This window comes from Mobula birostris, chromosome 4, assembly GCF_030028105.1.
Source record: "Mobula birostris isolate sMobBir1 chromosome 4, sMobBir1.hap1, whole genome shotgun sequence".
NCBI classification, from domain to species: Eukaryota; Metazoa; Chordata; class Chondrichthyes; order Myliobatiformes; family Myliobatidae; genus Mobula; species Mobula birostris.
Genome location: NC_092373.1, coordinates 73,942,215 through 73,957,928, shown reverse-complemented (window position 1 = coordinate 73,957,928; position 15,714 = coordinate 73,942,215). Strand labels below are relative to the sequence as shown.

At 39.0% G+C, this 15,714-nt stretch overlaps 1 protein-coding gene across 1 annotated transcript; it reads left to right on the top strand.

Annotated features, from left to right (window-relative positions):
• The first annotated feature begins 2,251 nt into the window (after positions 1-2,251).
• On the top strand, positions 2,252-13,182 carry otos (otospiralin). Its single transcript, XM_072254635.1, has 6 exons — positions 2,252-2,293; positions 5,183-5,252; positions 9,930-10,019; positions 10,203-10,265; positions 10,526-10,552; positions 12,594-13,182. Exons 4-6 carry the CDS (start codon positions 10,208-10,210, stop codon positions 12,809-12,811), a joined length of 303 nt encoding a protein of 100 aa, XP_072110736.1. The 5' UTR covers positions 2,252-2,293; positions 5,183-5,252; positions 9,930-10,019; positions 10,203-10,207; the 3' UTR covers positions 12,812-13,182.
• The last annotated feature ends 2,532 nt before the right edge of the window (positions 13,183-15,714 follow it).

Below are 15,714 nucleotides of genomic sequence, written 5' to 3'. Positions count from 1 at the left end.
TGCAACATTGACAAAGCATTTTGCTATCACCAATATTGCTGAAAATATAATTACTTTACTTTAATGAGTACACACAATATGCTATGTACGTAGAGCATATGCATTAATGTGATCACTAACTGACATACATTTAACACATTTACAAAAAACACATGTGTGATGCTCTTATAGCCTTTATAAAACAATTCATGCCCAGGCATGCCTGGACAAGATAGAAAACTTTTTATCTTACATTGTGGGCAACAGTTTAATTGTCTTGAATTATGAATTAAACTAACAAAAACAGGTGATTTTTTAAAAAAATCATGCAGGATAGGGAAACTTCATGGTAATTTTCATGATCAGCAGCCCAAAATCCATAAGATGCACTCAAAAATATTGAGGAAGCAAAATCTTTGTTGTCCAGCAAAATCTGAAATAAAATCAGAAAATACTAGAAACACTCAGTTGTTCAAGAGCCTTCTGTGAATGAATGCTGCTCGAATTGTTGAGTGTTGCCAGCATTTTTATATAAATCCACCTTAGTCTCCTGCGATAAGAAGCTCAACTATAATTTTATGCAGATGTGAATGAGTTAACTATTTATTTAATCTTGCCCACCCATCCACTAATTTATCATTCCTCACTTGCAGTATCCACACATCTTCCTTGATTCCAATTTTTTTGCCTCTACTGGCTTATCCAAGGATTCATTTAATGCACTAGTCATGTATTGCATGCAGGGAAACTTGTTTGCCCTTTCCCAGTCAGCTTCTGTATCACCAAAATGAAAGAAGAGAAATGAAAGCCCAGGTATTTATCAGGCTACCAGTGATTGGTTCACTGCTTTCTCTAAAGTAACATGGTTAGAAATACATCAACTGTTTATTCCCCTCCATTGATGTTGCCTGACCTGTTGAGTTCTGTCAGCATTTTGTGTGTGTTGCTCTGAATTTCCTGCATCTGTAGGATTTCTTGTGTTTAGTGAACAAAGGCTATTTTTAATTATTATGTTTTAATGAAATGATAACAAAGTTCTATTCACAACCAACAGGCTTCAACATGTTGTAAGCTGGAATACATGTTGAAAATATCAGCAGAAACTGCAACTTGTTTTCCAACAAGAATTTAAATAAATATCTTTCCTCAAAGCAAAAACAGACAAAATATTAAAATTAATCTAGCTTTGAAAAAAATCATGCTTGAAATTTGATTTTCAGCATGTTAGAATGGAAGATATGTTTTATCCAGAGCAGAATGTAATGCTACAATTTCTAGAATATATCACAGTGCTTGGGAGATTTGATTGGGATTTCTAGTTAAGACAAAACTTGCATGTCTGATGTGTTTTCAATGATGTGTGCAACTAATAATGTTAGTTCTCAAATACCACCTTTTTTACTGTTTCTGGTGTGAAATGGAGTCTCACACACTGACATATGACAGTCATAAAGAGAAGCACGTCTACCTCAATTACAATATATTTAAAGGGCCACCCACATACGAAGGGAGAGCTTGAGATGCTTGCTGTGGAATCTTGTGTGGGCTGTTTTGCAGAAGGTGAAAAGACTCAATCACCACAAACATTTTGAATCGAGCCTTACTTAAAATTTGCCATTTGCAAATTATATACCATGGCTGTAACCATGATGATCGTGCTCGCTGGAGTTTTTGAGTGACAGCTTTCTCTCCAGATATCGTAAGTACTTCAGGTACTTTCTCAAAGTAAGAGGCAGGAAATTTATATGTTTGTGAGTCTCCTAACGCAGACAGACATTTAATCTCAACCTTCTTTTTTGAGAAGCAAAATGACTCTGTAGCCTCAAGTTTACCAAGAGAATGGATACTATATACCACAATAAAGGACTTTAATTGTACAAAGTTTCACTGATCATGTCATCTAAACTTAACCATCACTTTATTCAATTAACCTCCATCAAGAACATAATTTCTCATCTGTGCAGGCTATCTTCTGTCAATTATTCCAAAGGCAACAAAACTGAAGATTTGGTATCTGAAATAAAACTTGTGAAATTTTTCAGCAGGCTGTAAATACTCAACATGGTTCTGATGGAAAGCATCAAGCTGAAACACAAACTCTATTTCTCTCTCCACAGATGCTGCCTGACCTTCTGGATGTTTCCAGTTTTTACCATTTTTTCATCACAAGTGAATCAACAAGAAAATCTGGGACTTAGACATTTTCTTATACAAAATTTTGAATTCTCACATGCAGATAAGGTGTAATGTTGCAGGACGCATAAGAGAGTCTGATTAGAGACTCTCTGTAACGGATGTTGCATCAATATGCCAGGTAATCAGTTATCTAAAGTTACATAGTCCCCTCAATCACTGAGGAATCTGAGTGATAAGAAGCAAGTAAAACTCCTTAGCAAGTTGATCTACATAACTAGAATCGTGCAGGACACATAAGAGCAGATCCACAATAGCTGTGACTTCCATCATTCAGAACAGAGGAAATGGAGGCAAAAGGTGCACTTTAGGCCTACTCAAAATATTCAACTTTCCTGCATTAACTTATATGACATGATTAGTTTCATATCCAAAAGTCTACTGAGCTCTTTCTTGAATAGATTCAATGCCTGAGCCTCCATAGCCCTCTTGGTTAGAGAATGCAAAGATTCACTGGGTACGCAATTTCTTCTCATCTCTGTCCTGACTAGCCAATTCTTTGTCCTGAGATTGTGTCCTATGGTTCTAGATATGCCTGCCACATAAAGCATAAATTCTGTCTACCTGGTCAAGAATTTTGTATGTTTCTAAGTCAAAGTAAATTTGTTATTAGAGTACCTATATGTTATCCTATACTACCTTGAGATTCATTTTCTTGCAGGTATTTTCAGGAAAATAAAGAAATACAATAGAATTTATGAAAAATAAACAAAGATTGGCAAACAACCAATGTGCAAAATAAAACAAATTGTGCAAAGATGGAGTATATGAGATGTAGAAACATTGAAAGTGAGTCTGTAGGTTGTGGAATCTACAACTCAGCTCAGAGTTGTGGTGAGTGGAGTTTCCCACGCTGGTTCAGGAGCCTGTTCCTGAACCTGAAGATTCTGGTACCTCCTGCCAGATGATGGTAGCGAGAAAGGATCATGGCCTAGATTGTGGGGATCCATGACGATGGATGCGGCTTTCTTGGAGCAATGCCGTGGGGCGGGACTTTCTGTTGATGTACTGGGCGGTATCCATTACTGTCTGTAGACTGTTCTGATCCTGGACATTGGCATGTCCACACCAGGCTGTGACACAACCAGATAGGATAGACTCCACACTGCATCTATAGAGGTGTGTCAAAGTTTTACGTGACATGCTAATCTACATGAACTTCTAAGAAAGTAGAGACACTGTTGTGCCTTCTGTGTGATGGCATTTAATTGCTGGTCCCAGGACAGATCCTCTGAAATGATAATGCCAAGGAATTTAAAGTTACTAACTCTCTCCACCTCTGATCACCTAATGAGGACTGACTCAGGGACCTGTGGTTCTTCGTCCTGTAGTCAGTATTCAGCTCTTTGGTTTTGCTGAGTTTGAGTGAGAAGTTATTGTTGTGGCGCTATGCAGCCAGATTTTCAGTCTACTTCCTGTATGCTGATTCGTCATCACCTTTGATTTGGCCCACAACAGTAGAGTTATCAACACACTTAAAATACGGCATTGGAGCTGTACTTAGCCACACAATTATTGGTATAAAGTGAGTAGAGCGGGGGGCTAGGCACACAGCCTTATGGTGCACCTGCGCTGTTGAATTGTGGCGAAGATGTTGTTGCCAATCCGTATTGACTGGGATCTGCAACTGAGGAAATTGAGGAGCTAGTTGCAGAGGGAGGTATCGAGGCTCAGGTCTCAGATCTTTGTGATAAGTTTAGTGAGGATGATAGTGTTGAATGCTGAGCTGTAGTCAATGAAGAGTAACCTGAGGTATGCATCCACCTTGTTCAGGTGTTCCAGAGCTGGAGAAATAGCCAATGACATGGCATCTGCTGTTGATCTGTTGTTGTGGTAGACAAACTGGGCTTCAAAGAAATTCAGTCCAGAATGCTTACTCCCTTCAGATATGATAAAACTGTCATAACAGAAATCAGTCTGGTGAACCCTAATTGCATTCCCTCAATTGCAAGCATAATCTTTCTTAGAGACAGAAATCAGATCCGTGCATAGTATTGCAGTCTCAGCAAGGTCATCGACTTACAGCAAGATGTCTCCACTTTTGTCCCCAAATCCTCTTGATGAACAGGCCAATTGCCTTTCCAATTGCTTGCTGTACCTGCACATTCATTTTCAGTGATTAATGCACAATGATATCAATGCCTCACTGAAAAGCTACCCCTTTCAATATCCCACCATTTAAAATAAATCTCTGCTTTTCGATACTTTTTCTACCAAATTCATGACTTCACTTTTTTCCACACTGCATTCCATCTACAATGCTGTCTTTGACCAAATAAAATCATATTGTGCATTAGCATCCCCTGTTGAAATCCAGCCCAATCATCAATATCCACTGATCGTGTGGATAGTCAGAGGCTTTTTCCCAGGGCTGAAATAGCAAACATGAGAGGGCACAGTTTTAAGATGCTTGAAAATAGGTACAGAGGAGATGTTAGGGGAAAGTTTTTTATGCAGAGGGTGGTGAATGCATGGAATGGGCTGCTGGCAACGGCAGTGGAGGCAGATACAATAGGGTCTATTAAGAGACTCCTGGATGGGACATGGAGCTTAGAAAAACAGAAGACTATGGGTAACCTTAGGTAATTTCTAAAATATGTCCATGTTCGACACAGCATCGTGGGCTGAAGGGCCTGTATTGTGCTGTAGGTTTTCTATGTTTCTATGTTTCTATCCACATAGTCGTCATTATGAAAATTCTGATAACTAGTTAAAGCAGTAGATAACTAATGTGTCTACAAGAGAAGGTCAGATGGAAGTTGAGTATTAAGAAACTTAACTCTTTGCAGAGTAAAGAAACTCCTTTAACTACCACCATAAGTATTCAATCTCTCTATCACTATTTTACTGTGGTTACACTGTATATTGCCATTGGGCATCATAAAGGTATAAAAATAGAATCTTCGCAACAATAAAGTGGAAATAAATACATATTTTTTCGGTTAATTAGCAGTAATCCCAGAAGGTTTCCAAAGCAAACAGGATGTTAAAGATGTAACCTCTTTTCTAGATACCCTGAAGGAAGGATTCAGAAACAGCTGGACACCCACTGGAACACAATTGAAATAAGTCTCAGGACAGTGAGTAACAAGGCTTGGAATTACGTAGATACCCTGTGTCCAAAGTACATTTATTATCAAAGTATGTATGCAGTATACAAGTCCGTCTTCCCAACAGACAGCCACGAAACAAAGAAGAACTACGGAATCCATTCAAAGAAAAAAATCAAACCCCCCCTCCCCCACACACAGAAATAATGCGCACATGGCAACAAAAAATAAAACGAGTGAAAACACAGAATATAAAACATGAAATCAAAAGGCATATTTCAGTTCAGCTCAGTGTTCATTATCTGCAGGCCACCCAGGTTCAAAATGGCCCAAACTAGTGGAAAAAAAAGACCACGAGTGCTCCTGGAAGGAAAGGTGAGAGTAATGACAGTCAGTCCATTCCTGGTACAACACACAATCATTGTTAGAGAGTACATTTCATCGTCACAGGTCAGGATACCCAGATGCTGGGGGAAGTAGGGCTATGCCTCACTGGGTGATCGTGCAGAGCTGGTGATGTCAGCAGCAGCTGATCACAAGTTCCCCCCTTCTGATTGGTTCTGCTGATGAAGATATTGGTATACCAGGTAAGATGCTGTACCATGTCTCTGATTATGTATGAAAACTCCCTGCTAAGTTTGGGAGATTCTAATGGACTCCTCTTCCCATTTGCAAGTGTCAGACTGATCAAAATAAATGCATTCTGTTTTACCTTAAGAATGGACAGTGTGGCTGATCCTTTCCACAACACAAACCACACACAACATGCATTGCAACAATTTGCCAGTGTTGCAAAATCTCCCACTTAATTCATGATTTCTACTTCTTAGAAGGGCAAAAAGGAGGAGGTACATGGGATAGCATGACTTTCAGGTAACTCTCCATGCTACAATCCTTCCTGAGATGGAAAGTTTCTTTATCATAAAGGATCAAAATCCTGGAACTCATAATTTTTCAAATGGAGGGCTTACTTTCCCTGAACGATATACAATAGTTCAGAAAAGCTACTGCACCCATATCCTATAAATAGATTTTAAGAGAAATGTATAGTCTACTGAACACCTCAAGGCCACATATACTGAGCGGACAGCGGGTTCCTCTGTGACTGTTGAGTATATGCATTCAGATTTTCCACAACTTTACCTGGTGATATCAGTTTTCTTTTGTATTTCCTTCATCGAAATAATACAAATTGTTGAGTATATGTAATAATCCATCTTCCTAGTCATAAAAAGCAATCTGCTTTTTTCTTTAAATCAGGTTGTATAATTTATTTTCTTCAATGGTGTAAAATGCATGTTTGCTAGTTAATTACTTCTCGATTGTTTTATTTAAATAAAATGGCAAAATAGGTATTATAATACAGACAGATCCCTTAATAAGTCAGATAAATTACACCATTTCTGATACCTCTCTCCCCTTTCTCAATCTCTCTGTCTCTGGAGATCCACTGATGTCTATTATAAACCCACTGACTCTAACAGCTACCTGGACTATAACTTTTCCCACCCTCTAACTTGTAAAAATGCTATCTCCTTCTCTCAATTCCTCTGTTTCTGCTGCATCTGCACTCAGGATGAGGCTTTTCATTCCAGAACTAAAGAGGTGTCCTCCATCAATGAGAAAGGGGCTCCACTTTCCCCACCATCAACACTGCCCTCACCCTATACTCCTGCCACCCTACCAGGGATAGGGTGCCTCTTGTCCTCACCTACCACCCCACCAGCTTCCGTGCCCAGCACATAATTCTCCATAACTTCCACCATCTCCAGTGGGATCTCACCACCAAGCACATCTTCCCACCCCACCCCACTTTCTGCTTTCCACAGGGATCGCTCCTTACGCAACTCCCTTGTCCATTCATCCCTCTCCACTGATCTCCCTCTTGGCACTTACCCTTGCAAGTGGAACAAGTGATACACCTGCCCCTATACCTCCTCCTCTACCATTCAGGTCCCCAAGCAATCCTTCCCGGTGAGGCGACACTTTATCTGTGAATCTGTTGGAGTTATCTACTGTATCTGGTACTCCAGGTGTGGTCTCCTGTATATCAACGAGACCCAATGTAGATTGGGAGACAACTTCGACTCACTCCTATGCTCCGTCCACCAGGAAAAATGGGATCTCTCAGTGGCCACCCATTTTAATTCCACTTCTCATATGTTAGTCGATAGCCTCCTCTACTGTTGTGATGAGGGCACACCCAGGTTGGAGAAGCAACACCTTATATTCCATCTGGATAGCCTCCAACCTGATGACATGAACATCAATTTCTCAAACATTCGGTAATGACGCCCCCTCCTTCACCATTCCCCATTCCCTCTCTCACCTTATCAGCTTCCCTCTGGTGTTCCGTTCCCTTTTCTTCCTTCCATGGCCTTCTATCCGCTCCTATCAGATTTCCCCTTCTCCAGCCCTGCATCTCTTTCACCAGTCAACTTCCCAGCTCTTTACTTCACCCCTGCCCCTCCCAGTTTCACCTGTCACCTTGGGTTTCTTCCTCCCCTCCCCCCATCTTTTTACCCTGACTCCTCATCTTTTTTACTCCAGTACTGCTGAAGGGTCTCGGCCTGAAACGTCGACTGAACTCTTTTCCACAGATGCTGCCTGGACTGCTGAGTTCCTCCAGCATTTTGTGCGTGTTGCTTGGATTTCCGGCATCTGCAGATCTCTTGTTTATCATTGTTCATATGCCTGATCGCCTGCTTTGTGTCTTGGTTATCACAACTGGGGTGCACTATACTGGTGAGTGTGAATGGAACACTGCAAAGGAAGTGATGATGCATTGTTTGTCAGCCTGGTAGGAACTGCTGTCGCAGTGCTTCACATTTCAGAGTGCTGTACAGAGGAACATGACCATAAATGGAAGCCCCATCAAAAAAATGAATTCAAATAAGCTGAGGGGCAAAAAGGTTAATTGTTCATATCACCAAGCTTGCTAAACGTGGACAATCACTGGATGCCAATATAAATCATGAATTGCTGAAATACATTCTCCTAGAATTTGCAAGGGATTCAGGGAATTGTTTTCCTTTTGTCTAAAAATATCAGATGTCAGCGTTCTTAATGAGCAAAGTTACATAGAACTGTCAAAATTTTCAAGAAGCAAGCTTCCACACTCCAGTGATAGAGCATCAACAAGTTTCTTCAGTTTTGTACAACTGACAAGAGGACAGGAAACGTGGATTTATATTTTATATTTGTTCATAAAATATCACTAACAAGGCTGGTATTTAGTGTCTGCCCTTAAAATAGCCATCAGCTGACTGAACCATTCAGAGGCCATCACGTTGCTTTGGGCTGGAGTCACATCGAGTCCAGACCAGATCAGGACAGTGGTGAGTTGTGAACATTTGTATACTAGACAGTTTTGTTATGAATTGAGGTGCTTCAATTTAAATTACCCTGGCTTTGATGATGGGATTTTAAATCATGCTTCAGAGTCAAAAATATAATCTGCTCAGTGTGTCTCAGAAGGATTCCTGAACACCATATGTGGACAGGCCAAATAGAGAAGAGGCCATACCGGATCCAGTGCTAGGCAGTGAACCTGGTCAAGTGACTGATCTCCAGGAAGGTGAGCATTTCGGAGAAAATGACCACAACTTCATGACCTTTAGCAAGGCTTTGGACAGGGATAGGAGAGAGAAGATGGGAAAGTAACTATTAGGCAGGAACTTGGGAACATAAATTGGGAAGAGACGTACTCAGGGAAATGTACAATGAAAATTTGGAGGTTGTTTTGGAGGCACTTGATGGTATTTTGGATATGCTTGTCGCACTGATGCAAGGAAAGGTTGATAACCATTGTGACATGAAAAGTGGAACATCAAATCCAGAAGAAGGAAGCATACCTAAGGTTTAAGAAGCAAGGGGTCCAATAGGGCTCTTGAGAGTTACAAGGTAGCCAGGAAAGAGCTTGAGAAGGGATTTAGGAGAATTGGAAGGGGGCACGAAAAGGCCCAGGTGGGTAGGATTATAAAAAATCCTGAGGCATTCCACACACATGTGAAGAACAGGTGCATGACGTGAATGAGGGTAGGACTGATCAAAGCAAAAGAGGAAACCAGGGTGATTCATCATTTTCTAAATGCTGATTCATCACCACCTTTGTTTTGGCCAGCAACGGTGGTGGCATCAACAAACTTAAATATGGCATTGGAGCTGTACTTAGCTTTACAGTAATAAGAATAAAGCCAGTAGAGCAGAGGGCTAAGCACTCACCTTGTGATACACCTGTGCTGAAAGTGATTGTGGAGTAGATATTACTGCCAGTATGTGCTGACTGGAGTCTGCAAGTGACAGAATTGAGGATCTAATTGAATAAGGAGTTATTGAGGCCTAGGTCTTGAGGCTGACATCCAAGGTTCTAGATCCTAGTTGAATTGATGGTTTTATTCCCAGCACTGCTGTTAGCTCACACTTTCAGTACATAAAAGGCAATTTAAAAATCTAAACAATTCCATTCAAATTTACGAGAATAGCTGAAAGATATCTTGCTCCAACAGACTAGTAACCCAAGTTTTTCTCCCTTTAAATGTAAATTTTTAACTTTAACACGAGAGGGCGCTATCTGACATAACATTCTCTGGTTCGCTGCATATCGTGGAAAGACACGTTATACACACAGAACAAATTTCTAGTTTGAGAAGTGACGTTTATTTGCACTTACTTAGAATGAGCCAATTTAAACATTTTGTCCTTCAGGTAGCTAGGAACGCATTCCAGTTCTGAAGCTTAATTTTAAGGTTTAAGCTTTCTTCCCCCACAATCACTGAAATCTCTGATCAAAAAAATGTAAGTACTGAATGTTATTTGGAAATCTTTTAAGTGTAAAGCTAAGTTATAATCCGTAAATAAAGTATGATTCAATTTAATAATTTGTAGACCTTATTAAAGTTTAATTTGTGACTAATGCTAAATACTTCATGATGTGTGGATTGGTTAGATGCTGAAAATGAAATGAGTTTTTTCTTACAGTCAAAATGAAGGGGCTTGTCTGTATTGGACTGTTCATACTTCTCACTTTGAGCATACTAACTGGTAGGTTTAATAATATTTAATTTAGAACAAATTTTGCTTTAATATTGCAATAATGAACATATTTTACATTATGATTTTATACTTATAAATGTTATAGAATAAGCTAAAATGTTACATTAATTGTCAACAAGATGGAAAAATTCTTGAAATGCTGTGTTGGCATTTCTCAAGGGAAGCATTTTATTTCAGGGCTATGAAAAGCTCTTTTGTGAGTTGTCCATCTCAGCATACTGATCACTTCTCTATATATTTATTTTCAGATGCCAATGTGATCCGACAGTCAGACAGTAAGAAATCTTATTTGACATACTTGCAATAGAGACACAACAGCACTGAGAATATAAGTTTACTTTCATACCAGAATTTTCCCTCACAAATAATATACATTTACATTTGCAGTTATTGTCAGTATAAAAATACAGAATGGAAATAAGTCTTTTAAATTACTTATGTCTTTGGATAGAAAATAGATAAAATGTAGGGAAATCCAAGAGGGAAATCTCACATCCTTTAAATATGAGGGAGAAAAAAGTAAGTTATTCTTCAGAAGGGAACTTTGAGCACTGCATATGGCAAATACAATAGAGCAGAGATGCAGGAAAATGTTTGTATGTGCATGGTCTATTTTGGTCAACATTTTAGTCAAAGTAACAGTTCAAGTAATTTTGCCTTGATAAGACTCTAACAGAATATTTGTATTGAAACCTAAAAAAAATCACACAATTAAAAATAGTCATATATTTTGAGTCCTTATAAATATATGACAATTACTAGCAGTTGGAGAGATTTAATGCATTTTCATGGTTGTATGATAAGAGGATGATTAATGTTAATGAAATATCATCAGTATTAATTTTACATGTATTCAAATGAAGTATATTAATAATCTGACAGTGTACTATGTACTTATGGATGATTGACACCTGCACACAATTTCATTACCAGTTTACCATATATCTCTGTTACATCTGTGTTATTAGAAAGGTACTTTTTATTTAGATATTTTTCCTGTAGTGTATCTACTGTATTTTTATTGGAATTAATATAATTATGCTGTATGGATCCATTGTTGTTTTGGATAATTCTGCAGTGTATTTACAGGGATCAGTATATACAGTACACACACTCAGGGGTCGCTTTATTAGGTATGAGAGTGGAGCCCGCTGTGGTCTTCTGCTGCATCCATTTCAAGGTTTGATATGTTGTCCATGCAGAGATGCTCTTCTGCACATCACTGATGGAACTTGTGCTTATTTGAGTTACTGTTGCCTTCCTGTCAGCCTGAAGTAGTCTGGCTATTCTCCACTGACCTCTCTCATTAACAAGGCATTTTCACCCACAGAACAGCTGCTCACTGGATATTTTTTTTGTTTTTTTGCACCATTCTCTGTAAACTCTAAGAGAGTGTTATGCATGAAAATTCAAAAGTATCAGCAGTTTCTGAGATACTCAAACCATACTGTCTGGCACTAACAATCATTCCTTGGTCAAAGGCACTTAGATCACCTTCCTTCTCTATTCTGATGTTTGGTCTGAACAACGACGAAATATTTTGACCATGTTTGCATGCTTCTATGCATTGAATTGCTGCCACACGATTGACTGATTAGATATTTGCATTAGTTGTACCGTGGAGAGCATTCTGACAGGCTGCATCACTGTCTGGTATGGAGGGGCTACTGCACCATGCCAAAAGAAGCTGCAGAAGGTTGTAAATCTACTCAGCTCCATCTTGGGCACTAGTCTACAAAGTATCCAGGACATCTTCAGGGAGCAGTGTCTCAGAAAGGCAGTGTCCATTATTAAGGGCCTCCAGCACCCAGGGCATGTCCTTTTCTCACTGTTACCATCGGGTAGGAGATACAGAAGCCTGAAGGCACACACTCAGCGATTCAGGAACAGCTTCTTCCCCTCTGCCATCCGATTCCTAAGTGGACATTGAATCTTTGGACACTACTTCACTTTTTTTTAATATACAGTATTTCTGTTTTATGCACATTTTTTAAAATCTATTTAATATATGTAATTGATTTACTTGTCTATTTATTATTACTATTTTTATTTTATTTTTCTCTGCTAGATTATGTATTGCATTGACCTGCTGCTGTTAAGATATGAAATTTCACATCACATGCTGGTGATAATAAACCTGATTCTGATTCTGTACAGGTATACCTAATAGAGTGGCCACTGAGTGTAGATTGCCCTCGTATTCTTATTTTAGTAGTGAATGGAAGATGTTATAAATTATTTTCTTTTACTGATGAGCAGAACCAACATATTCTTTGTTCCAAATTAGTAACTTGTGGATCTTCATTCCTTATTTAGGCCACCATGTGGAAAAACGAAGCCCCCCATATTGGCCTTACTCCACCAGTGATTTCTGGAGATACGTCGAGTATTTCCGAAGCATTGGAGATTATGACAGAATCCAGCAGCTGGCCCACACTTTTTTTGCTCACTTCCCTATAGGGAATTACATGGGCTATGACACCCCAGAACAACAGGAAATACAAGCTGAGATTGCAAAGGAGGCACACGCGTAGAGTGAAAATGCAAGGAAACAGAGTTGGTCTGAAACAAAAGTAAACAGTGGTTAACTTCATTAGCATATAATTAATTAACATAATAATCTGCCTTATCTATGTGTTGCCTTTATGTAGTGTCATAATTGTACGATTCTTTATATATAATCATCCTATGGAATTCACCTGTATTATATAAAGAGTTTCCTTAAATAATCTTTATCTTAGCAAGAGCAAGACCCGTGGAGGATCAGGCATCCTGAGCAAATCGACTGGTCCTGAACTTATTTTCCATCTGGCATAGTTTGCATTTTGGTGTTTGATTGTTGGGGGTTTTTGTATTGCTATATTTACGCTCTATTCTTGGTTGGTGCGGCTGTAACGAAATCAAATTTCCCTCGGGATCAATAAAGTATATCTATCTATCTATCTAGATAATTTGTTTTCTCTTTTGTGACTTAAATTGGATTTATTTACTTATTAGAACATTGTAATAATTATTCAAAGGAATCTATATCTTGTCAAAGATTTAATTTCTTAACTCAGAATCAATTAGCCAGTATGCATAGTCTAACCTCTTACTAATTTGCTCTAATAAAATCTACATACAGTATCTAATGAAAAGGTGTAACATTATATAAAACTAAATGTAAATGGCAATATTACCTTTCACTTCTTTGGCTGAAGGGATAATGCTCTTTTAGACCATAAGACCATAAGACAAAGGAGCAGAAGTCAGCCATTCGGCCCATCGAGTCTGCTGTGCCATTCTATCATGAGCTGATCCATTCTCCCATTTAGTCCCACTCCCCCGCCTTCTCACCATAACCTTTGATGCCCTGGCTACTCAGATACCTATCAATCTCTGCCTTAAATACACCCAATGACTTTTCCTGCATGTATTGTACATAATTAGTTGTTTATGTGCAATTTGCATTTGGTAATACATGAAAATTAACCAAAACAGTTTTGTGCACATACATATTGAGGAAAAAAACATGCACATATCTTAAAGCCCATTAATGAGCCATCAATGTATAATTTAACTGGGTTATTCTTCTCAATGCCATATGTTTGAAACACATATTATGTCCCTAAATATGTACTATACAGACAAGTCAAAGCCAGCTGCAAAACTATGTAATGATAAGGTCAGGCAGCATGTATGGAAAAAGTAAACAGTTGACTGTTTGCTCTTTTCCATAGGTGCTCCTGACCTACTGAGTTCCTCCAGTGTTTTCTGTGAGTTGCTTCGGATTTCCAGCATTTGCAGACCTTCTTGTGGTTTATGTAAGGATAATGTTGATTGTAAAATCTCATCGGTCTACACTGATCTAATACTGGCAGTTGAGACATAGAGCCATCAAACAATACAGCAAAGAAGCAGGCCTTTTGGCACATCTAGTCCATGCCAAACCATTAATCTGCCTAGTCTCATTGACTTGCACCCCTCCCATTCATGTATCTATCCCAATTTCTCTTAAATCCACCACTTGCACTGACACCTTGTTGTAAACTCTCACCACCCTCTCTGATTGAAGAAGTTCCCCCTCATGTTCCCCTTAAACATTTCACCTTTCACCTCTCACCTACTTTCATTTACCTTATCTATACCCCTTATAATTTTGTATACTCTGAAACTTCCCTTCATTTCTCTATGTTCTGGGGAATAAACTCCTAATGTATTCACCTTTCCCCATAAATCAGGTCATCAAGTCCCAGCAGCAGCCTGGTAAATTTTCTCTGCACTCTTCCAATCTTCCTATAGCTGAGTGAAAATGATTATATTGAAGATTGCTTTGGCATTGTTTCCTCTGTCCTTACTTGAACTCCTTATTCACAATCTATGCTGTGGCACAGTTTCTATTACATCATTTCCTCTATGAAGTTAATTCACTAGTTAAATTCCCTAAGAGATTGTTTATAGACAGTATGCCAGTTATTTAGAATAAGTTCATTTTAAAATTTATCCCTCCAAAAGGGGGGATCGTGTGGTTTGGAGGCCGGTGTACTTCAATGTTCTGGAGAGCTGTCCTGGCTGGAGTCAGGGCTTTATGCTTTGGCTCTTGGTAGGGTCACCCATGCCAAGCAGGTCAAAGGGTAAAAGCCAGACTACATGTGGTCCACCAGTCCTCTAGGTTCAGGGGTTCAACTCAGGGCTAACAACCCTGACTGGTAAAACAAAATTGTTGTGGAAACATCAATGAAGAATCCTTCTATATCTGAGTGTAACAGTATTCCTGAGTCACCACCCAGGACTTGCATAACTAACAGTAGCGAAAACCGAGAGAAAGCTACTGATGTGATGAAGGAAGCCCTGAACACCATCAGAGATGGAGAACCTTCATTGCTACCCTAAGCATTAGTGGCATAATGGACTGTAAATAAATTTTATCATAAGACAGTATATATAAAAGTGAATTATGTTGTCCTTGATAGAAGGTAAATGGAGTTAAACATAGAATTTTATCTCAAAATTACTCATATAAGCTGCTTAAACATTCCAACCAGAGAGCAGAACGTGAAATTTGAAACAAGCATTAATAATGAGAACTTCCACCAGCTCTGTGTGATGCCAGTGGTGTAGCAAAGGCAAAATGTGCATGGTCCATGACTATTCATTAGGGCAGAAATAAGCAGAGGATTAATGGCAAGCCAGCCTATCCAAAGAGCCACATTCCTCCCATGAGAGGCCAGGCTTGAAGAGTTTAAAAAAAAACAAGCCTGCAAAATCTGATCTCCGTCTGCTGAATGAATTGTTTCCAATATGGTCAGCTTTGTGGGAAAGTTCAAGATGTAGCACAACTTGGACCAAATGGCAGATTCTTACGGACATTAAGAAGTGCACAGCAACCTCCCTCTGAAATATGAAAAGCATAATGTTCATGACGTCAGTCAGCAAACACTGCTGATTTGAGAACAAG

Coding starts and splice junctions, on each gene's coding strand:
- otos (XM_072254635.1), top strand. CDS start 10,208: ATGAAGGGGCTTGTCTGTATTGGACTGTTCATACTTCTCACTTTGAGC. Junction 10,266..10,525: donor CACTTTGAGCATACTAACTG/GTAGGTTTAATA, acceptor ATTTATTTTCAG/ATGCCAATGTGATCCGACAG. Junction 10,553..12,593: donor TGTGATCCGACAGTCAGACA/GTAAGAAATCTT, acceptor TTCCTTATTTAG/GCCACCATGTGGAAAAACGA.